The sequence below is a fragment of the Sciurus carolinensis genome, chromosome 2 (assembly GCF_902686445.1).
Source record: "Sciurus carolinensis chromosome 2, mSciCar1.2, whole genome shotgun sequence".
Taxonomy (NCBI): Eukaryota; Metazoa; Chordata; class Mammalia; order Rodentia; family Sciuridae; genus Sciurus; species Sciurus carolinensis.
In genome coordinates this window covers 78,009,925-78,034,117 of record NC_062214.1, presented here as the reverse complement: position 1 = coordinate 78,034,117, position 24,193 = coordinate 78,009,925, and the positions used below count along the sequence as shown (strand labels likewise).

The following is a 24,193-nucleotide window of genomic DNA, read 5'->3' as shown; positions in this document are numbered from 1 at the left end:
TGCCAAGCATTCGCTGCTGCATAAGCCAGGCACAGATGCATTATCTGTGGCTGTTGGAATGCTATTCTATTTAGTGGTTTCATACTCTTGATTAAAAAGCCTTTTATATGATGTAACAAAACCTATGCTTAGGATGTAACAAGGAAGCAAAACCCACAGAACCCTATTTGCTAACAAATTACAAAAAAGCATTTTAAACCATCAGGCATGCTGGAGGGAAGGCAGGGAAAACACCAAGGGAACATTCCCTTTGGGAATTGGGTACCAATTCAATGCAGCTTGCATTTAATTCACTCTGTGAAAACTGACTAAGCACTCCTCTGAATCCTGGGGTTAGAGTAGTGAATCAACAGACACGGCCCCTATGAAAATTCACTGAAAGTCACCTCTGTTGGATGCAGATGGACTGACTTAGAGCTGAGTCAACCATGGGGCCTGCCTGCCCGCCCGCTAAGGTCGCAGGGAAGCGGAGGAGCCAGACAATAGACATGCATCTACAATATTGTTATGTGAGTTAAAGACCCACAAAGCTCTTTGAACAATGCCTGGCACTTAGTAAGCACTATCCAAGTGTTTGCTATAATTAATGCAGTGTGATCACTACTGTACTGGAGATAAGAAGAGTCACGGGGTGCAGAGAACGCCACCCACTGACTTAGCCCAGAGAAATCAGAGAGGCCTTCCCAGAGGATGGGTCATGGGTCCTGGTTCTATTTCAGTTGGCTGGAAGATTGAGGGTGTGGCATGGGTACCTGGAGCCCATGGCATGCTGGGACTAGGGGAGTGGGAGGGGTCCACTTTGCAGGCAATACAGGGATGGCTGAGGGGGGGCCTGGGGTGCGGAGTACTAGGAGTGCATGTGGGAAGAGAGCAGTAAGGAAGACTCCTTACTTTTTTGCTTTGTGCAAAAGCAAAAGACTCTTTTGCTTTGGGCAACTGAAGGGTGGGGTGCCATGAATTGGGGTCCATTGGCAGAATGACAAGCAGGTTTTAGGGTGCAGAGATGGGGAAGGGGTTGGATATGTAGACTGTGAGGGTCATGCCCTAAGAGGCAGCCTCAGGGTGGAGAGGATGGCTTGGAGAGGGGTCAGTCAGAGAGTGGGCAGAGGAGCCAGTGCTGAGGCACCCTGCGGTTGCCTCCTGGGTCTGGCCTTGGTGGTGCTGGGAGTAAGGAGAAGTGGGGGAGGGGTTGCCAAGAGGAGTCCTTGGCCCTGCCACTTGGTGGGTGCACCAAGGGCCAGGAACAGTGTCCAGGGGGCAGGGAGCAGCAGCTCAGGAGGTGGTGTGCCAACTAATTTTAGCTTCTGCTGACATTTACTGTATTTCTGTTAATTGTCATCCTAGGTGGCAGCCAGTGTGTGAGTGTGTGTGTGTGTGTGTGTGTGTGTGTGTGTGTGAGTGTGTAGGGGGGAGAGGGGGAGAGAGACTTGTTGCAGAGTCAGTGTCTCTCCTTGTTTCCTAGGAAACAGATAACTGGGGCTATAGAATGAAATGTCAGCTACAGCCTCAAATAACTGAATTTGAAGGTTCTACTGGGCACCCGGCCCCCTGTGAGAAGGAAGCAGGTTAAAAACAGAGCTGCAGGTGGCTACCTAGCGCCTTCCTCATTTCTGGAGGGATGAGGAACAGCCCAAGGCTCACCTTCAATGATCTTGTTTTTTCCCATATGCAACAAGTGGTACGGGTATTATCTGTCTGGTAGTGATAAACCTGAAACTCAGAGAAGTTGAACTACTTGTTGAAGGACACACAGTTGGAACACAAAGGAGGCAGGTTGATAAGCCTTTCTGGACATCCACTCATACCCTGGGCTTGGTTCTAGGGTGCAAAGATGAAGAAAGCAGTGTCCCTACTTCAGGGAGCATGTAGGAGGTGACTCAGGATCCTACCTTAGACTAGATGGCTGTGTTCAGGGTGGTATGGCCTTAGGTGGGGTCCTCACTCAGAAACAAGGCACGCTCAGCTCCACACAGCCACAGCAGGGTTGCTAGGCCCCTTTAGACCCCCCGGGGGACAACCCAAGGCTCTATGGGCCCATTGTGGCTCAGAGCAGGAGTGGCCCCTTCCCCACTGGACTGTCCTAGGCTTGGTTGAGCACCCCACCCACCTTCTAGAAGCTTCTTCCCAACCAGTTCTGCTTCAAGGAGAAGCAAATGGCTCCGCCGCACCATTGAGGAACTCTCCTTCTGAAACGTCAACCCCTTGTAAAACTAGCCATGGAGAAGCAAGCCAGGAAGACCCCCAGGTCTGAACCCACCATCAGAGCCCTCTGGCTTCTGACAGGGGATGGCACTCAGCCTTGGGCCCTCAGGCCAGCACACTGGGCTCCTGGAGGCTACAGAAGGCTGTTGCAGGGCCTCACAGACATCTTCCCCTTGACCTCCCCATTGTCCTCATAGCTAGTTGTTTGTCCAGCCATCTGTCCATCTGACTTCTGTGTGGCCTTGCTCCATCACTGTAACCACTGATCTAGGTAGGCCACAGTCTCCTAGCCAGTGTCCCGCAAATGCTGCCCTCCTTGGAGACAGTACCAAGACCCAAAGTGACTGATAGGCTGGAAGTTCAGAGCCCCAGTGAACACATGGGCCAGAGATTCAGATATTGGGGGAAAGGTTTTTCTGGATCTCAGGCTGGCCTGGTTCAGGCTGGTGGGGGCTGTCTGTGGACACCCCCTTTCCCCTCACTCACAGGACTGCCTTCTCCCTGAGAAGTTGCTCCTGCCTTGGGAACCTCACTGTGTGGCTGACCATGACCTTGGACTTCTCAAGGCCAGGGCCTGGGTCTGCTTCATCTGGGGTCTCCAGAACCCTACATTGTGCTTGGTCCCCAGTGAATGCTAAGAAATGGTTGAAGAATGAGGGAAAGAACAGACACATGAAAACTTCACCCTACTCGAGGGTTCTGACATCTCACTCAGGTGCCAAGGAAGTTGTGGTCCTTCTGCTGCCACCCTCACTAAGGTTAACAATGACACTGAAAACAACCTTTCTGAGCATCTGCCACGTGCCAACCATGCTGCTGGTGTGGCTGCCTCTCTATGGGACACAGGGCCCTGTAGGGAGGGCAGGACCTCGAGTTTGTTGCCTTTAATTAGTGGGGGTCTGGGATCATTTTTTCAGTACCAATGTAGAATCACCTCAAGTAACCCAGAGCCTGGGGGTGACAGAATACTCTCTGTGCCGACCTATTTCCTGCACAGAACGGAAGAATTGGGCAAACTTCTCCAGGGGAAGCAAATTCTGTTAGTTACAGTGAGAGAAAAGGGACATTTTTGTGATGGTGTGAGAACGGCAAAGGTTATGGATGTCTTGGGGTTTTAAAGGTAAGGGAAGAGCTAGAACTGGGGGGTTATGGGACAGAGGAGGGACTTTCTATTGCCTCTTACTGGACCCTCAAGGCCTCTGGTCCTCACTCCCTCCCCTCCTCCTGCTAACATTTATGGTGAAGATCTTGAGCTGTGACCAATGTTATAAGACTTTTACAGTAAAAATCCACATATATGACCACCTAGAGTCCTCCAATTACTCCAGAAGGAAGACTCCCCAGCAGGGGTTGGCACAGACACCCTGAAGGCTGTGGAAGCTACCTCCCCACATCACAGGACGCTCCGCCTGGTCCCTGGCTGGAGCAATGCCCCAGCCACCTGTTTCTGCTTACTTCTAGCTCACGTTTGGTTCTGTTTAACTGTTTCTGATCTTCCATAGGCGTGAGGCTGGGTCTGTGACAGCTTCAGATAGACTGTTTGATTTTTTGGAACTTTGGAACGGAGACCTCCCAGAAGGCTTGTGGTTGGAACGATCCAGTTTCATAACCCAGTTTGGGCCAAGGATACCACACCCCACCTAGCCCCAACCCCGGGAGCTGCCCTGGCTGCTCTACTTCAGTCCTGATTTATATGTGGTGCTGGAAAAAAAGGGGGGAGTCTCTATTTGGAGGAATTTTATTTCCTATTGAAATAAAGAGGTGGGCTTAGTCATTGGGGGAGGAGGGAAGAGGGGGAGGTTCATCTTTCTGTTTTAGTTGACAGCAAATGAAAGGCATCGGCACTGTGTTATTTGAGAACTATTGTTGGTGCCACTTGTTAGCTGGGTGACTGTGGGCACATAGCTTGATGGCTTTCAGTTTCTTCATCCAAAATGAGCAAAGAAGAGCCCCTTCCTCTCATGACAGCTACGGCTGTGAGGGCTGACTGAGAAAACGCCAGCGCCTAGCAGCTAGCGAGCGCCCCTGCATGTTCACTATACTTCCTATTTTATTAATATATGGATTATATTCTTCTTGGCAACCTTGGATGAACAGGAGAGAGGAGCCTAATTCAAACCACAGGTGACTTCTTGGCTGGTATACTCTGCTGTGGGCTTAGGGTAAAAATCTGCAAGGCCTTAAATCATTCTAGATATTTTGGGCAAAGCTTGGGGCAATAAAAACAAAACAAAAAACAAAACAAAAAAACAAGAAAAAAACCAAAAAAACCAGTTGTAAAGTTGTGGAGGGTCTGAAATGCCCATCTCATGAGTTCCTGGTGGCTGCCCAGGAGCATGTGGAAGTCAGGGTGTGCCCTCCTCAGGGTGCTCAGAACCCCTCTCATCCTCTGCTGGTACTCTCTCCAGGAAGCTCATGCTGGGTCCTGCCCTGGAGGGAAGGCTGACACACTTGAGATGGACTCCCTGTCTTCAGTGGTGACTTTGGGGCCCCAGGGCAAGGCCATCTCCCCTCTATAGGAGCAAGGCTGTCTCTGGCTTGGATGAGCTAACATTCTAGATAGAACCCACCTCGTGGTTCTTTGAGCCTGGAAAAGTATCATGTCCACCCCTCTGCTCTTTCCATGGCTCTCTGTCTCTGTCTCTTTTTGTGTCTTGGTTCCTGTCCATTTCCTCTCCACCTGCACCTCCGGTATCTCCTCCCCACTCTAAGTCAGTCTGGGCTGCATCTGCTTCACCTCCCGTCTCAGGATAAGCCTGGGTTTCTGAAGTCCCTGGTGCCAATATCAAAGAAACTTTCATCTCCCAGAGTCCCAGCTTCCTCACTGCCCAATACGCAGGACTGTAACACCTGTCTTGACCAACTCTACACTAGTGGTATTAGTAGTGAGAATTAAACTTTTCATATCTTTTTCTGAGTGACTGATCATTCACTAAGTTGACCATGATGTATTCAGCCCCCAGGAAAAGCCAGTTCGTCTTCTGGCTTGAATGACAACATGCACACCATAGGGCGAGTGCTTCCAGGAGGGCACAGGTGCTCCTCCTGACCAGCCCTTAGCTTATGTCCCTCAGCATGGCTTAGGCAGGCTGCCACGGGATCCTGCAGCCCTGTCCATTCCCATCAAGGTCATCCTCAACCTCAACTTTCTAAGTGTCTTTGCTTCTGCAGTGGAGTGTCTGCATTGCCTGCACATCAGTGATATCTGAGAACTTAAAGAAATACTGATGCTTGAGGGCCTCCTCAGACCATGAAAGCAGAGTGGGCAGCAGGACACTGATATTTCTCAAAACCCCCAGCTGGTTCTGATGTCACCTGGTGCCCAGAGCCCCTGAGGGAGGAGCATTGTTTGGCACCAGAAACACAAGTACTTCTCCTCCTGCCCCTCTCACCCTCTCAGAGACCCACAGACAGAGATACCTGGAGACTGGATGGACTGGCTACCTGGAGCTGTGAAAACATGTCCAGGGGTCACCCAGCCAGGGGCTCCTGGATTCAGGAGCAGTGACATGGAGAGATCAGCCCCAGTAGCTGTGAGTGCTGAACTCTAAGTGTGAGGCAGACAAGAAGGAAGCAGAGGGTCTCAGAGAACATGCAGAGGGGAGACAATGCCGCTGGAGGGATGGGTCTCAGGTGGAGCAGGAGGGTTCTTTGTCTGTTTGGATTCCATTAATTACTGTGGTCAGTATTTTGCTTAGGTCGCTTTGAGTGGGCTCATGTTCCTTTCAAAGAAATGATTTCTGACTAAGAAATACCTCTGAAGCCTGGTACCAGGCCTTGGCCTGCACACAGCAGCCCTTATTTGATGAATGGGTTGCCAAATGCGTGAGTCCAGATTATTAATTGGCTCATTAATAGTTAATAGCATAACCACAAAGTAGATGGCATGAATTTGTTCCTCAGGCATGGGCAGTGGACTAAGCTGGAATGGGGGCAGGGGTGAGCTTTTCTTCCTTTCTTTGTATTTATTTATTTATTGTGGACTGAGGATTGAACCCAGGGGCACTCTACCACTGAGATTTTTATTTTTGTTTTTAATCTTGAGACAGGATCTCACTAAATGGTTGAGGCTGGCTTTGAATGTGCAATCCTCCTGTTTCAACCTCTGGAGTGGCTGGGATTACAGGCGTGGGCCCTGCTCCCGGCTCCATCTGTTCTGTAAACCCTCTGAACTCTGTGTCTTCCCCCAGCCTCGCTGCCACACATTGTCTCCTGCCTGGGCCAGTAAACAGTCCATCCAGTCCATCCAGTCTCCCTGCTCTTTCTGTTGCTATCTCCTATTCATCCCGCCTTTGGGAAATTCAGACCCACAGTTTGGGGCTCTGCTCATAGCATTCTCCAGGAGGAGGGGTAGGCTGGGCCTGGCTAAGGATGAATGTCATGGCTTTGGGGCAAACCCACTCCATTGCCCTGGTCAGGTAGGGCCAGCCTCTCCCTGACCAGGTCCTGGCTTCTTCCTTCCTGGTTAACTTTGGGCTGAGGTCCCAGCTGGTCCTGGCTTCAGTCAGTCTGCTCTGCCAGATGCTGCTTGATGTCCCAGTGCAGACAGCAGCTGTGCTACAGGGAACCTGGTGTGTGTGTGTGTGTGTGTGTGTGTGTGTGTGTGTGTGTGTCTCGGCCTGGAGTTCACCCTCATTTTCCCTCCTTCAGAAGGGGACATCCATCCAGGAACCCCGCCATGGACTCCAGCTCCCTCTCCACCTCCCAGGAGAGTCACCTGTCCCCTGGCCTTGCAGGCTGTCCTGGGAGCATCTTCTGGCCACTCCCGCAGCCTCTGCAATGCAGTGCAGGCTCATCGGTGCTCACTTGCCCTGTCTGGCTGCACCCACCTGCCACTTGGAACACCATGGGGATCTCTCTGGGAGTAGGGTTTCCTAAAGGGCATACTTGATGGCAGTATCAGTTTTCTGGGTTCACTGGTGCTCCCACACCAATCCAGGAAGGACCCACCTGCCCTGCCACTCACCCCTGTCTCACCTGATGAGTCCTCACGTGGGGTCAGGAGCCCTCTCAGGACCTTCTTCCCAGCTCCTAGTGGACTTCTTTCTGTCTAACCTCTGCCCCTAAGTTCTCAAGTCTGAGTCTTCCAGGGCCTTGCTTGCTGCACCAAGACCCCTGCTTTGTCCCCAAGCTGAGTGCCTGCCCTGGGACCCTGCCAGATCCCTGGTCTCTTATGGGGTCTGAGCCATGAGGATGGAGGCCTGCTACTAGGGAGCGGCCTCCCACATGCCATCCTGTGTGCTCCACTACCCTCCCTGCCTGGTCCACTGGGAGTGGAGAGGACCTGGGATGTAACTGCAATGTCAGAGCTTAAAAGCCCTGTGACTGCCTCTCCCTTCAGGCAGCCTCCAAGCAGGCCCTGTGGGACCCAAGGTCTGTGCACCCAATGGTCTGCTTTAGTGTATAGTGTATGACTTCGTGCCCTGGAACCCATGGCCACCGATGGAGTGGGTCCTGGTGGCTATCATACTTGGCTGGTCCTGCATAAACATCTTTCAACGTATCACTGTACCCCAGGCAGGCTGCCCTTCACCTTCCTACCAAACACCTTTCCATATATTTGCTGAATGAAGCTGAATGTGTCTGCTCTTCAGTTTCTGCCAACAACCTGGTTAGGAATGACCTATGCAAAAAAGTGTTTATTAATCACAGCTAAGTTTAAAACATCAAAAGACTTTAAATTATCCAAATATCCCTCAAGAGGAGATTTCTAAGAAACTATAGCACAGTCACACAATGGAATACTATGCAACTGCAAAAAGGAATGAGGACGATCATGTTATACTCATAATAATCTCCACCATACAATAAGAAAAACAAGGTGTAGAATAGTGTTTATTGTATATCACAATTTGTATAACAATTATGTACACATGCATATATATGGGCATATATTTGCATATATATGCTCTCCCGGAGAATGCACAAGAAACAGGTAATGATGACTACCTAATGAGGGTAGGTGGGAAGGAGCATTGTCACTGTACACTTTCTCAGGTCATTTGAATATTGAGTCATGGGAATGTACCTTGAATTCTAAAATTTAAAATAAATGGAGGCACTGGCTATTTGAGTGAGTGATGGATCCGGAGCATCTTCTGGCCACTCTCACAGCTTCTCACACTCCTGTCCATTCCCCAGCCTTCAAGCTGCACCCTGCACTATCTGGTCACCAGGACACTCTTCATTCAGACCCCATCAATCTAGCCTCCTGCGTTTTACTAGTCTTCACTGAGTATGCTCAGCATGCCCTGAGATCCAGCAGGAACAGTGGATGGGGGCGGGCCCCTGCATTTGCAGGAGCTCTGTCCTCAAGGTCAGCATCATTTCCCTGCGGGTCCTTCTCATGCAAGCCCCTAGGATATAAGTACTCTTGCTCACTTCACCCATGAGGCAGTGAGAGTCTAACTAGTCTGTTTTCCTCTTTGCCCTGGCCACCAGGAAGCTCTCAGATGTATTAACTCACCTGTCCTCACCTGTGTCCTTATAGTACTTGCTCTCCTCCTGAAACTCTACCCACTCTTCCTCTGCCAGTTCCCACTGCCTGTGGCTCTGACCAGAGGTGAAGGGAGCCCAGGTGTCAACCGGTATAGCTGAGGGCAGGGAAGGCCTATTCAGGGAGGAAAGGGGATGGAAAGGCAATAGTGGGTTCAGGCAAGGGGGCACTGGGCAGGCTGAGGAACTGCAGGTGACCAGCTTCTTCCAAACGATTTCACTACGTTAGTCTGCATAAGAGCCCAGGAAGGTATTTAGACAAAGTTGGTTATATTTCACTGTGTAGTCTGACAGGCAAAGTTAGTCTAGGCTGGGCTTCTCTGCATTTCTAGATGGATTTTTGGAATACCAGCTAAGGTTGCTTAAAAATTCATCCATTCAGTCTTTTAAAGCCAGTTTTGAAAGGCTTTGATTTTAAGATCTGAATTGGATTTTCCAATTTGAAGAAAATCAAAGTTCAACTAGGAGGTATCTTTTGGAAAATAATTATCTCATTTTCCAAAGGAAAGAAACTGCATTAGCCCTGCGGGATTAATAAGATCTAGTCTTTAAAGTAAAAATTGCTTAATTTAACAATCAGCCTGAAAGTCCACTGACCAATCAACTTAGAACAGGGAGGTCTGGTTCAAGTTCTGAGTCTGACATTTAGCAGCCAGAGCACTAAACAGACCCTCCGCAGCTATAGGTGGGGAGAGGGGACTCCACTGATCTGAGTTTCCTCTGCCCAGTGAAGATTATGTCTTTCCTGAGTGGAACTGCACTAACTGCAGGGTTTCTCTGCTATTGTTGGAAAGGCTAACCAGATGGACTTTGCAACCTCAAACAGTGCATGGCCGGCTAAGAAGCTGTGGAGGCAACGTCTTCCCACAGGATAGGCTCTTGACACTCCCCACCATTGCCCAAACCCAGGCTGTGGGTGGCCCCAGAGCACCTGGGGCACAGCCTCCAGGCCCCCGGGTGGATGGTTTTAGTGGCTCAGCACAGTGCCAAAGCCGAGGATTCAAAGGTGCATTCACAAGACTTGGGATGAGAGTGACAGGGGGGCCTTTGGTGCTCCCCAAATTCAGGCCTCTGTCACTACTTGGTTCTGCAGCCTCTGCTTGACGGGCCTCCTGCCTCCTGGTGGGTTTTTCTCCCATTCCCTCTCACCTCTCACTGCTAGGAACCTTCCTAACAGAGATGGGAGTAGTGCCCCCCTCTGCTCAAAGCCCTGGCGACTCCCCACACAGAATGCAGAATGGCACACAGGCTTTGCGGTGGTTGTGGCCTCCCTCCTACCTGTAGGGCATGTCCCTTTCTTCATGGAGCCTTCCTGATCTCTCCAGCCTGGGGAAGTGCCCTGACTGGACTCCCATAGTCTCCCCTGCCCCCACCCTGTGCTTTCCTTTGCTGCAGCTGCGATTGCACTGCCCTGCCCGTATCTGTCTCCCACCTGCCCCTCACTGGATGGTGAGCTCCTCCAGGGAGCCCTTGCCCCTATCCTCCCAGCGCCTGGCTCCTGGGAGGTACTAGTCAATCTCTGTTGAGCAAACGCTACCAATGGAGTGTTAACAATCTCAGGAAGACAACCCAGCCTTAAAACCCCCTTCCTTGTTAATTCCGGGGAAGCCCAGTGGCCAAAATGCTTCTGTGGCACTTGGTCAAGGATGACAGAGTCCCTGAGCTTAATGAAAGGAAAGCAGGCCTGGCAAGGATCCTGTCCCTTGAAGCGTGAGCACAGTTAACTCTGCACATTCTCTGCCTCCTCAGTAACCATCACGAGGGCTCCTTCGCCTTTCTCTCCAGCTGCTGTGTGCGTGATGATCAGCTCTGTGCTTTAGGAAGAGTGTTCTGATTGCAGAGAGGACAGTGAATTGGGAGGACATAGCAGGAGATGGCAGATGCTAAGTGTGCTCTTGGGATTCCTGGTGCTCTACTCTTCAAGCACATGGTAGGTCTACTCTCCTCGGATATAAGCCTTGTCCAGTGAACTGTGCTCACAGTAAATCCCTTCTGGTAGAAGCTTTAAAAGTGAAAAAGAGATCTGACAAAATTCCCTCCCTGCAACTGAGGTGACTGTGGGGGCTGGTGTTGGGAGGTAGCCTCCACCAACCTGGGCCCCTGAGCAGTCACCATACGCATACCCCTCCTGCCAACCTGCACTGGAGATAAATCATGAGCAAGTAACCTATCTTAGTTGTGTTCATGGAGATCTGGGGCTGGTTGTTACTGTAGTGTAACCCAGCTTGCCCTGACCAGTACACCACAGAGGAGGCTACTGTGTAAGAGCAGATGACAGATGATGGCATCCTAAACTAGGGTGCAGGAAGAGAGGGACAGGAGTGGATGGATCAGACAGCTATTTGGGAGGTAAAAGGATAGGGTTGGTGGCTGCTAGGAATGTCGAAATCCCCTGCAGCAATCATCTTTCCTGTTTTTAGAGGCATGGCTTGCTCTGACTTTTTCAGGAACTCACAGGTTCTCTGAGCTAAGATTTCCATCCTATCTTTATATTCAGGGTCAGGACTTGGTGTTGACTTGCTTCACACCTGCCAGAGACCCCGGCAACCTGGGCCATTGCTTCTTTGAGGAAAAGTCTTGCCATCATAAAGGCAAAAGCTGAAGCTCTAACTGCGACAATGTGCTGCTTCTCACACAGAACCCAGTTTAACACAGAGATGGGGAAACTGAGACTCAGAGAACTTGAAAACCTTCCTAAAACCAGAGGTGACAGAGCCAGGATCCACAACTGGGGGACCGGAAACCCACAGCTAGAAATCCCTCATGCTGCTTCATCGTCAGAGGCAGAGGAATTCCTCAGTGAAGGGGCTGGGGTTGGAGATGGAGGCTGCGCATTCCTCTCTGAGTGGGGGATGGGGTGTGGAGGTGCTCCCAGCTGCTCCCTGCACGACAGTCGCCCTCACGGAAGCATTTGGGCGTTGGCAGAGTTCTGGGCCCCTGTCAAGTCCACACGTCACCAGTGCTCCTGCATAAACATCAGGGGGCTGAGTTCTGTTCTTGGCTGGTCTACGCGGGCAACAGCTCCAAGCTCCCACGGATTCCAGGGAAACCGGACTGTGGGGTGTGGATGGCTGCCTTGGAGTGTTTCCCCTTGATCATAGGATTCAGAGTTGCAAGATTTCCACCCAAGCAGAAACAAAAGCCGCCTTCACAAGTCCCAGGAGTGGATCTGACATATTTTCACTTGCTGTTAATTCTTTTTTTCTCCATCTATCCTGGCAGAGGATGGTAAGAGCTAGCTCCCCAGCAATCTTTACGCTGTCTTTGTGGTTGAAGAGCACGGATTCTAGGATTGGGCAGACTTGGGTGCGAACTTCTCCACATATTTCCTCTCTAACTTTGAACAAATTATCCAACATCTATCAATTTTGTCATTTTGCAAATGGGGTCACAGTGCTAACTTGATGGGGCTGTTGGAATAATTAAGGGAGCAGCTGTATGTCAAACATGCACTCTGGTGCCCGGCACATGGGAAGGGCTTAATTAATAGCACCTATTGTTATTATTCAGTATTTTTGGTCTTATGTTTTGAAGCATTCTACTATAAAATTAAATACATTTAAATCTGCATTCATAACATGTCAGAACTGAAGAGCATTTAGTAATAATGCTGATGAAGTTATTAATGCTTTTAAAAATCATTAATAAAAAATGAGTTCTTAGGTGGGAAACTAGTAAATAAACAGTTAAAAATGGGGCTTCTCTGATGGAGGCAGGAAACTCACAGATCAGGGGAATTAGACAACCTGTCCACAGCAACAAGGAGGGAGAGAATTTCAAACCCTACTCTTGATGCCACTTTGGCAAAGCCTCTGTGCTCTCTGTCCTCCCCTGTGAAGTGGGAGCCACAGTACCTGCCTGCCAGGGTTGAGACACTGAAATCGAGTGTGGATGAGCCAGGAAGTTCGCCTTCGCAACACTGGCTGCTCTTGGAGAAGAGGAAGCAGGGGCTCACGGCCAAGAGTGGAAGGCAGGCAGGCCCCAAGGGACCAGGTGAGGCTCTGCCCAACTGACTCTGAACTGGGCCAGCTTGTGTGTCCCTTGCCGGGCACCTGGTGGCCACATGGCCTCATTCTCTGGCCTCTGGGCAACAGGGCAGCCACCTGCCAAGCCTCTGAACAAGCCCTTTCATTTGGTCCATCCCCCTCAGCACATATGCTACTTTCCTCATGGGGCTGTATTTGACTCTGTTAAATACCCTCATAACATCTGCCCTCAAGTTTCTCAACTTGACCTTCTAAGATGGAACTCATCATCTCCCACTGCCCCAAGCCAGCTCCTCCCCTGACCTTTCCCTCTCTGCTACAATGTGCCTGTCTGGTGGCCTAACGCAAAATGTGGACATCAGGGTTCCCAACATCTGCTCTATCTCATCCAGTGGGACCAGAGGTCCTGCCAATTCTCCATGTGAGCATCTCCTGATGAAGTCTTTATCCTAAATCCCTGTTCCTTCTTCCTTTCAGGGTTTCCACACCTGTCACCTGGACTCAGTTACATTAGTCCCTGATGTGCTTCTTGCCTCAACTGCCTCATGCTTTCCTGATGCATAGCCTAGTTCTACTGGGGAAAGGGCCATTCGAGTGCATGACATCATTGTGGATTGCTATGACATCATCATCACTGCTGTGAATGAAGAAGAGAGGGCTATACACAAACTCAATGCAGGAAGCTGGGGATGTGCTGGTGCTGTACCAGCTCCGGGGGTGGCGGGAGGAGATTTTCAGACCTGCAGAAGTCCTGCAGAAGAAGGGGCTGGCCATCTGAAGGACATGGAGGCAGAGTGAAGATCACTCCAGGCAGAGGGAAGAGTTTCTGCCAGAGATGCAAGGAAGGGAAGGGAAGGGAAGGAAGGGAAGGCCTCAGGGAGTTGTGGACACAGGAGGGAGGGGAAGAAGCAGAGGATTGGCAGGGTTGGACCAGAGGGGTCAGCAGGTTGGATCTCAAGGGATTCTCCAGCTTGTGGTTGGCAGGAGAGAGGAATCTGAATGCACTCACCATAAAGAAATGATGAAAGTTTAAGGTGATGGATATGCTAATTACCCTGAGTTGATCACCACCCAATGTATACATGAATCAAAACATCGCATTGTACCTCATAAATATGTACAAATATTATGTGTTATTATGTGTCAATCAAAATTTTTTTTAAAGGATAAGATGATAATAATAACAAAAGAACACTCTGGCTGCTTGCTGCCTGAAAAGGGAACTGGAACTGGGCAAGGTGGGATAAGAGGAAGTTCTTCAATAAATGGAGCAGGACAGCAGGTCGCCCTGAACTCCTAACCAAGGAGGGGAGGGGGACAGTCTCAGGCTCTTTGGGAGGAAGTGCTCCGTGCACTTGGAGCTTGCTGTAGGTTGAGCCTAGAAGGAGAGCACCCCACTCAATCATGGGTGCTTGGAGGATGAGGATGAAGTTCTCTTCTCTGTGCCTGGGGACCTAGCCCAGGCCTGGCACAGAGAGCCAAGCTGTGCACTGCATGAATCAATGACAGCGAGAGTTTAGCTTAGGCTGATTTCCTGAACTTTGTCCCACCGTCACTAAGCAGGGGGCTGGTTAACAGGTCTGTCTTTGTCCCATTTAAGGCACAATCGGGAAGCCTCTTCAACCTCATTTCTCCTGGGGAATGGGGTAGGGAGATGAGTACCCCACACAATTAATCCTGGGCCCCATGCCTGCTGGAATGGTGGGCACTCTTGCTGGCTTCCTACAGGTGCAAGCCCTCTAGACTGAGCTGTCGGCACCACCATTTGCCAGTGTCCCAGTCTTCCACGTCCGGAGGGGTGCTGCTTTTAGAGCAACTTATTCTACATTTGGGTTTGCGTATTTCCTTTTGGCATAGGACTTGAGCGTTTTCCAGCTCTGGGAGGTATGCTCTGTGCTGAGGCCAGCACAACTGCAGAGTGAGAAAGTCAGAAAATGAATCTCAGGTCTGCCACTGCTGTCCCAGGTAGTCACCAAGGAGATGGTTTCCTCATCTGCAAAATGGGCATAGTCATACCTTCCAGGCTGCTGTGGGTCTGATTTGCCAGACCAAGTAGGACAGTGTCCTATAAGTGATGAGGACAGCAAGTAGGGCTTCATCTCTTCTCCAGGAGAGGATGGGTGGATGAGAAGTACTAAGAGGACCCCAATTTCCAGAGCCTCTGTCCACATCGGGTTCTGAGACCCTGGTTGCTGTTTGCCATGTCCCCTCTGTCCCAGGTGAATCTGCAAGAACCTGATGTCCACACTTTGATCTCCATCTGGGTGGGAGAAGTGAGGGGAATGCTGGGGTTGGTTGGGTTGGGTTTTGCTACAAAGAAATTGGGGCTAGAACCATTATTTCAGGGAGCTTGGAAAAGACAGTGTGGCATGATTCCACTCTACAGCAGAGTATGGAACACCAAGAGCCAATCTCTAAGGAAGCTGAACACAAATGCTAAATCCACACGACCCGGGTCTTTGGTGTGTATGGGTTACAAGGTTGCAAGGAAAAGAGGTCAGGACTGAGCAAGCTGGGCCCAGGCCAGTAGCTGTCATGGGAAATGGGGAGGGCATGGCTGTGCCAATCTGACTTCATGAGACCTGGGATCCCAGGCAGATGCAGTCAGAACAATCTGGGTGCAGCCAGGTGGGATGACATTAGGTTAGGATGGAGCTGGTACTCAGTGCCTGTCTCAGAGCACCCTGCAAATCTCAGAAACAGAGTACCGTCTTAGGCTGAGGTACTCATTCTTATCTGTATTTATCTTCCTCAGGTGCCCAGGACCCATGACAATCAACTTCTTAGGCCTCCCAGCACAGGACCCAGCACCCAACCAGTTCTCAGGATATAAAATATGGAATTAGCATAGAATACATCACAAGTCCAGTTTAATCAATATTTCCTGTGCATCTACTATGTGCTTCATCCCTGACTCTGCCACTGACATTTGCAGGTTCCCAGGTAAGATTTGGTCTCTCTGCCTCAGACCATTCTTGGTCCTTCAAGAAAGAAGCTGTCTGTTTGGACTTGGGTAAAAATGATGCCCTACTAAAAGCAAGTCTTCACCAGATATTAGCTAAGTCAGTCAAACTGATGGTTTCTTTGAGACCTATTAGCCCCAGACACTCCACGGCAATCCCAGTGGGTTTTGACTCAAGGATTCTTGTGAGCTCAAACCTGTCACAGGGTGGCCTGGAGCCTCTCACATCGACTCTGTAGCTTGTGCCATGGGACACCCAAGTCACAGAGAAACATGGAGCTTATGCTGGGGCCATCAATTTTACTCAAAGATTTTGGGGGGAAAGTTGTGAATTTTTGTACACAGGTATGGGCCAAAGGAGCAGGATCTACTTTCCCACGTGTCAAACTTTCTCTAGAGTCAAATGTCAAATAAAACACTGTTATAAGCATAGGAGATGAAGCATGAGTCTTTAACAAAACTCACTGGACTACCACCTGCTACTCCCAGCCCTACTCTCTTCCCTGGTGCTGGGAGGGCTCCTCTTGGGAACCCACCTGAGGATTTCTGTCTGGCAGTGCTCTGGGGAAAGGGCTCTGAACACGTGTGCATATCGTCAATCTGTTTTGCACTCCAGTCCCTCCCATGATCCACTGCCTGCATGATTCAAGACCCAAACCAAAAAAGAGTTGGGTGATCTGGAATCAATGTAGTGTCTCATTTTTAGGAATTCTTAGACATCGGGTGAATTCTAGGTCTGATCCTGCTAGATTTGATCTGTGATGTTGGGTAACTCCCTCCCCTTTTTTGTCCTCAGTTTCCTAGTCTGTAAAACGGGAAGGGTAGGCTATGCAATCTCTGAAATTCCTTTCAGCTTTAACATCTAATGACTTAAATAACCCTGCCCAAATGGATATAATTCAGATTCAATTGAAATTTATTTAGATCCCACTAAAATGTATTGTGAGCATCCTTTCATATACATTATTTAATGTAGTATTCTCAAAACCTCAGAAAGGTCCATACTATCTCCATTGTATAGATGACAGATTAGAAAATAGTTTCAGACAATTTTAGTTTGTTAACTGAAATCACACAATCAGGAGATTATAGAGCTGAGGTTCAGTCTCAGGTCTGGCTCTCTTCATGTCCAGGGAGACAACAGATACTGTGAGCCCACATCAACTTAGCTACCCTGCCTCTCCCTCCCTGCCAGCCCAGGAGCTCAGCTCCAGGCTCTGGTCTAGGGGGATGGAACCATGAAGGGAGGCCCTGGTTGGGGCTGGGGCTCTAAGTCACTGGTAGATGCAGTTGTACTTTGGCCAGAGAGGGGCAAGTTAAGAATGGCTGAGAGCCAAGTCTCTGGCCCAGCCTGGGTTTCTTTCCTAGGTGAATCCTTTCCTAGGCTCTATTTGGGTTTAGAGCTTAAGAAACTGCCTGCTCTTTCCATGTTTTGCCATCTGGCTTGACATCCCCAGAGGCCCATCCTCAAAAATACCTGTCCACACTTCCCAGTCCCCAGAAACCATCTTCTAACACCCATGCGCTGAGGGTTAAGAAGGGAGATGTGCCAGAGAAATGGAGTTCAGAGATCTGTTCTGATAATTGGGTGGGAGACTTCAAACAAGGTTTCTATTTCAGCCAGTTCAATTGCCACCAGTCTGCATGCAGCAATGGTTTTTGCGATCTGATCTGAATGTCTTCTCAAAACCTTGCTGTGGTATCAACTCCTGCTATGCCACTGGATAAGTGAATCTCTCTTTTTGGGCCTCAGTGACCCCCAATAACCTGCTGGTTGGGCTCCATGGATGTCAATTCCCTTCCAGTGGTGACATTTTAGGACCCCACTATCATTTACTTTATCTTCCCAGAGTCAGGGGGGACAAATGCATTTGGAGAGAACCTCTCTCGCGCTGAGTGATCCCACTTGGCGGCTGCCAATGATGCACCCCTCTTGGCCCAGGCCCGGACAGATCCAGGCCTGGCCCTTAAGCCTTGCAGCTCAGGAAACGCGAGCGCAGCGCTATAGCGGCGACTGCGGCGGCGGCGCAGGGGGCGGGGAGGAGAGAAGCGCCCACTTGTCCCGCTGCCTCCGCAGCAGCCCTGGCCCTAGCCCCGGCGCATTAGCGCTGTCTTTGGAACCCCTAGGTTTGTTGCTCTGGCCAGGGGTAGGCTGGGAGCCCACGATCGCTCGATCGCACCTAACTGACCACTGCAGCCTCGCAAACCCCCAACACGGCGGAGCTAGCGCAGGTTGTTCTTGTCCCTCAGCTGCAGTGAGACAGGGGCCCTTGGCACTTGGATGCCTCTGTCTCGCCCTCCCCATGCCCAAGCACAGGGAATTACACCTTCCCGGGTCTAGGAAAGACGATCGGGTCTATCAGGGTTGGGGGATGGGGGCGGGGACACCATTTTTGGCAGAACCTGGGTCCAGATTTAATGTTTCGGTCTGGTCCTTCGGATCCCAGTTCCCTCTGTGTATCTCCAGGTCTCGGCCCCTCTGACCGCGCCTCCCACAGCGCTCATCCGGTGAAGAGCAGCCGCAGCCCACATCTACTCCCTGCCCGCAGTCCCAGCCCCCTCTGCCCGCCGCAGGGGCACCCTTCCTCCCACTGAGGCACCCAGAGCGCCCAGGGCGCGGAAAGTAGAGGGGCCAAAGTTCAACCACAATGGCTGGTAGAGGCTCTGAACCCAGGGGGCCGCGGACAGGGCGCTGGGAGGTCAGGACGCGGCGCTCATCTCACCTGTTTCTCCAGCGGCTCCTTGGCGGAGAGCGTCGGCTTGGGGGAGGGCGCGCGGTCGCAGACGCAGCCCTCCAGCAGGTAGAGCCCCGAGGGCCGAGAGCTGGAGTCGCTCTCGAAGTAGAAGAGCAGGTTCTGCAGCAGCGCGAACCACTTGGTTTGCCATTTTGTGTTGTCCGAACTCCGCTTGCTCAGGTAGCCTTTGCGCGTGCCATCCTTGCGCGCCAGCAGTCCCAGGGACGCGACGTGGCCATCGTTCAGCCGGATCCCTTTCTGCATGGTGCTCGGAGGCCAGCGATACCCCACGCGCTTACATCTTCTCCGCGAGGCACCCTGCAACCCCCAGTCCGTGCGCGCCGCGCTGCCTCTCTCAGGCTCTCGCTCGCTCTCTAGTTCCCTCTCGCTCTCCCCTCCCCCCAAATATCTACACTCTGGGACCTAGCGCCGAGCTGAGGCTTCTTCAATCTAGATGGATCATTCCCCGTAGAATCTCTTCGCTTCGCAGAGCCGGAGGCGCGGGAGAAACTGCCGGACCCTCCCCCGGCTCCGGGCAAACTGAGCGACTGGCGATCTGCTAGCTGGTGAGGGGCAGGCGGAGTCATGTGACGCCGATCCCTCGAAGAGCCGGTTTCAGCAGCGCGGACAGGGACACACGCACACAGCCCCGCCGAGGCGCAGAGCGACGCGCAGGCTGCACCTTGGAGCCTCCTCCTCCTCCACGGACACACACGCGCACACGCACTCACACAAACACTACCCTCCCTCTCCTGGTTTCCCCTTCTCCCCTTTGGGTGTTAAAAAGCAAATCAGATCAATTTTCGTTTAACCCAGTGGAACCCCGGAGGCTCGCCATCCCGGGAGTTTGCGTCTTTGCGCCTCGCCGCGGCGCACTGTAGACCTAGGGTTAAGTCCCAGTTGTCATTTTCTCCTCCATAGGCTCTCCCCGGTACTTATTTTTCTAATCCAAGGTGCATGGAGGAAGGTGGATGGCGAAACAGATATGATAGAGCCTTCTGTCCTGGTCTTTGCATAATCAGCCGGGTCAGATAAATTTCAGCATCCAGCCTCATTCCAGGAGGCTTTTCCAGCGACCTGAGGACAACAGGGGGTGAGATGCGGAAGGGGAAGGTGAGCGTATGTTTTATTTGAGCGTTGCCATAATTACCGGCGCCACCCCCTGAGCCCTGAGGTCTGGCTGGCAAGTAGCTGCTGGGAGTTTTCTGCAAATACCCCCCAAAGCCTGAAGGCGGGCTTCAAACGCAGGCGCCGGGGACCATGGGAGCCTTCAAATAGCTGCGCTGGCGCAATGATACCTTAATGATAGATTTTCCGTTCTTATTTTTAGCTCCCATTCGCCTACACAGTTACACGGCATTTATCCGAGAACGTCACAGCGCCCGCATGCTGCACCGGGAGAGCGCGCAGGCTGCCGGGCAAGCGGGGTGCTAGATCAGGGAGCGCGCACCACGGTCTGCCGCAGAGGGCAACGGCCTCTCTTGGACTCGCAGCGGCGCCAGGCCGGGCTAGTTTGCAGCTGGGATGGGCCCCCGCGCAACTCTTTGGAGGAAGAAAGGAAGGACACCATTTTCCGTACGGAACCAGCGGGCGCTCTTCCCTTGAGACACACACACACACACACACACACACACACACACACACATCCTGGTCTGGAGCGCTAGAGAAGGGCTTGGCAATCAGGTAGCCCTGGGTAGTTCAAAGAGAATCCATAGGCTTCGCTGTGAAGGAATGGAGCTGTCCCTGTCTTGGGCACAATGGCCCAGGCCTGTGTTCCTGGGTGATGCTGATTTTTCTAAACAAGTAATGAAAAGAAAGAGGGCAGATGATTAAACCTCTTCAAGCAGTTTTAATTTTCCCAAAAGGACCCTACCCTGTGATCGCCCTTCCTTCTTGTTTGCACTCGGCGGAAGCGGAATTTCCAGTATTGAGGGTCTTAATCTAGGCCCCTTTCATCTAAACTGCTTTAAAAAGCCTGTTAGGAGCCAAGAAAAATTAAGGGAAGAGACAAGGATCTAAGCGCTTTAGATGCTCTTTCCCTAATCAGCCCATTTATTAAGACGGGAAACAACAGTATGGAGGGGTCCAGTGACCTGTTCAGGGTCACTCAGTTAAGAAGAGGCAGAGGTGTGAATTGAACCAGGCTGAGGCTAATGTAGGACTGAGCAAGTGATCCATAGGTTGCAGGTTGGTAAGTTTTTATCTTAAGAAGGGACAGGGTGGTCAGGGAAAAGGTCTCCCAGGGGAACCAGAGCCAAGGTTGGGACTGAACATGGGCAGGTGTAATACACAGACCTACAGTACATGGGTCTGAACCTGGGTTGCAGGTTCATGCGTGGGTAATACACTTCCAGGAGCAATTTGAATATGCAGTGAAGTTGGAGAAGCACAGGTATATGGCAGAACCAATGTTGGGCACACGAATCACCTGGGAATATAAAAATGCAGATTCTCATTCAGTGGATTACAGACAGAATCTGAAAATCTGCATTTCTAACAAGCCCACTGGGTGATGCAAACCTACAGGTCTGCAGATCACACTTGGGAAGATTTCAGGCACTCAGGAGATGGGAGAGGATGGGATTCACTTACTCATTCATTCATTCACTCTTTCATTTATCCACATACATCTTGTTCTACTGGCTGGGCCACTGGGTTCACAATGATAAACAAAGCAAAGGAGTTTCTTCTCCATCTAGCCTTTAGTATAGCTGAAGGAAAACCACTGTATCTGGGGAAGAGATTCTGATGAGAGGTGCCCACTCCAGAGGTCTCAACCCTTGTGCACTTTAGAATTCCTGGAGAGATTTAACAAATATCTGTATTCAGGCTATACCCAGGTCAGTGAACTGGGACCTGGCATCATATTTTCAAAAGCTGCCCAGGAGATTGCAGCATGCAACTAGTGTTGAGAACGATTAAAGCTTGAGGCAAGAAAATCTCCTTACAACCTCCTCCCTCCGCTCCCAGCATTGAGGAGGCTGAGGGACCCACTTTTGCTAGTCTTGGAGTTACGGGAATTCCTGGTCGGCCAGGCCACATTGAAAGGCTGAGCTTGGCTCAAAGTCTCTGTGTTAGAGAGAGAAGGGTGCCAGTGGCCTGGCACTTCAGTTACTTCAGTCTGGGCTGAGTGCATATTGACTTCTCTCCAGTGTCCAAAGGCAGAAACCTGGGGGGAGCCTCTCTGCAGTCATTTGCCTCAATTCCACCCAAAGTTCAGGGCCCTTGGAAGGCCCTTACGGGAGTTGGCCAAGAAGATAATGGTTGGCGCACTCCTGTAATCCCAGTGGCTCAGGAGACTGAGGCAGGTGGATTGTGAGTTCAAAGTCAGCCTCAGCCACTTACGGAGGCCCTAAGTAACTTAATGAAATCCTGTCTCTAAATAAAAATATAAAAAGAGCTGGGAATGTTGCTAGTGGTTAAGCGCCCTGGGTTCAATTCTTGGTATTAAAAGAAGGGGAGGAGGAGGAAGAGAAGGAGGAGGAGGGGGAGAACAAGAATAATGGTTTCCAGACTGACTGTGCTTAGACTGGGTGGGGTGCAATGGAGCTGGTAGGCAGGCATTCCTTGCCATAGCTGGCATACGTGGGCAGGGTATCTAGCCAAGGCATGCACTGTCCAGCAGATCTGAGGTCCACTCTCCCCTTTGGGAGAGGTTGTTCACAGGAGAAACATAAGTGAATATGGGTTTTGCCTTGTTTTGTTTCATCCTTCCAATCAGGGATTTGAACAAGGGTTAATAATCCATTTCACAGATGGAAAAGGTGAGGCCCACATAGTGTCCAGAGTCTTAGACAGGGGAAGGTTCTGATTACTCATCTTGAGCTCATTCCAGAGGAACTGCTTTTCCACCTTCTGGGCTGAAGTCTCTGCAGATAAAAAAATAATAAGAAGAAAGAGAATTAAGGAATATTTTGGTGGGTTTGAAATCTGCATTTAGAAATGGCTAGTTAATGACAGGGATGCTGCCTATTCAGAATCTTATGGGGGATTTCTATTAGGCTTTGAATTGGAGAATTTAGGCATTTATTAACATGGGTGATTTGTGGATCTGTCTGCTCTTCAGGCTCCAGCTAGTGAGGAATTTGGAGTGTGTGTGTATAAGTTTGTGAGTAGCATAGTGAGTATGTGGGGTGTGTGTGTGTGTGCGTGTAATACTTAGAGAAACTGCTTTTATGGCAGCAAATTTCAAAAGAGAAATGTAGCTTCCGTGTAGCTTTAAAAATGAGGTCTTAAGTATATGCAGACAGAAGCATTTGTGGAAATGGAAACTTTGCCCATGGGGGTTTCCTACTCTAACTTTGGGCTCAACTGGTCCGCTTTGCCTGGCATCCAAATGTGGACACCAGGGGTTTACACCTTTGCTTTCCAGCCAACGAGAATAGTCATATTATTCCAATTGATTATAAAAGTAGATGCAGGTTTTTTGTAAAAAAGTTAAGAGAATGTAGAAAATCCATAGATAAAGCCTCCATTTTTTTTGTTTGTTTAGGCTATGTGATCTACTTTAGTTTTTTTTCTATGTAAACATATTTACCAAAATGAGTTTCTCATTCTTTTTATTTAATAGCATGTGGGGATATTTTTTCATATCACTATGAATTTAACTGGTTAGGTAACTGATGTTGGGCACCTAAATTGCTTTCTCTTCCTTTTTTTTTTGAAATAAGGTTATAGTTAATATCTTTTATATACATTTCCCCTCAGGCTGAATTCCTTCAAGGGGGCATTTTGGGTCAAAGAGATGCACTTTTTAAACTCTGACATATATTACTCATATTCTTCTTGAGGCAGCCAGCAATGGATGAGAAGCCCAATTTCTTTATTTACCTGTTAATTCTGGTTCTCCCTATTGTCAATCACTCAAATATTTGTCCATTTTGAAGGGTAAAAGTAATATCCCTTGTATTAATTTTCATTCATTTTATTCATTCATCATATTAGTTTCTGAATGTTCACAGATATTCTCTTTTGAAGTTTATATTAAAATATTTTAAATTTTGCAGATGTGTTTCTTTTTCTTGTAGAGTTACCAGTTTTAAATATGTTAGATAGAGCTTGCCTTTTGTTGTTATTAAATGGCATAACATACCATTTATATCTTAATTTTTAAGTGTACAGTTCATGATGTTGTGTAACCATCCCATGATCTATCTCCAGAATTCTGTGTATCCTGCAAAATTTAAACTTGTACTCATTAAACAATAACTCCCGACTCCCTCTTTCCTGGGCCCAGGGAGTCACCCTTCTGTCTGTGAATCACACAGTATTTGTCTTTTCGTGATTGACTTTTTTGTTTTTTAATCCTGTGTTGCTATGTCTCCATACTGTGTATGTTTTTATATGGATTGTTACAAATTTGAAATTTGGGTGCAGACAGATTTTTTTTAATGGTTTCTGATTTAGTCACCCTCCCCATGCCAGTTCCTTCAAGATTGAAACCTGCTTTTCCTTGCTTGCTTTTATGTTTTTATAGTTTCATTTTTCCACTTTCAATCTTAATTTGTTTAGACTTTACTTCTGAGAATAGAGTGAGATTAGAGTCTGGTTTTATTATTAATCGTTCTGAAATGGTGAGCAAGTTGTCCTAAAACCACTTATGTCTTAATAATTCAAACTCTACCACTGATATGGAGTAGCATCTTTATCAGATTCAAACTTTGTCTATGCTTGGGACTACCCCCAGATTCTTCTTTTTGTTCCATGGTCCTGTCCATCTGTTCTTATACCAGTGAAATGTGATTTTGTTTCTATGACTTTATCACGCATTTGAAATCTGCAGATTCAATGGATTGCAGAAACGCCTCCATTAC

General features: G+C 49.6%; 1 protein-coding gene across 3 annotated transcripts in view; it reads right to left on the bottom strand.

Annotated features, from left to right (window-relative positions):
* Window positions 1-19,026, bottom strand: part of Rasgrf1 (Ras protein specific guanine nucleotide releasing factor 1) — a 111,892-nt gene extending 92,866 nt beyond the window's left edge. The window contains exon 1 of one of the 3 annotated variants that reach the window (XM_047542043.1): window positions 18,369-19,026. In XM_047542043.1, coding sequence (XP_047397999.1) covers window positions 18,369-18,644 — 276 coding nt within the window. In that variant the 5' untranslated portion in view covers window positions 18,645-19,026. The remainder of the gene's footprint in view (window positions 1-18,368) is intronic. The other 2 variants (XM_047542041.1, XM_047542042.1) reach the window with 2 other exon arrangements.
* Between the last annotated feature and the right edge of the window lie 5,167 nt (window positions 19,027-24,193).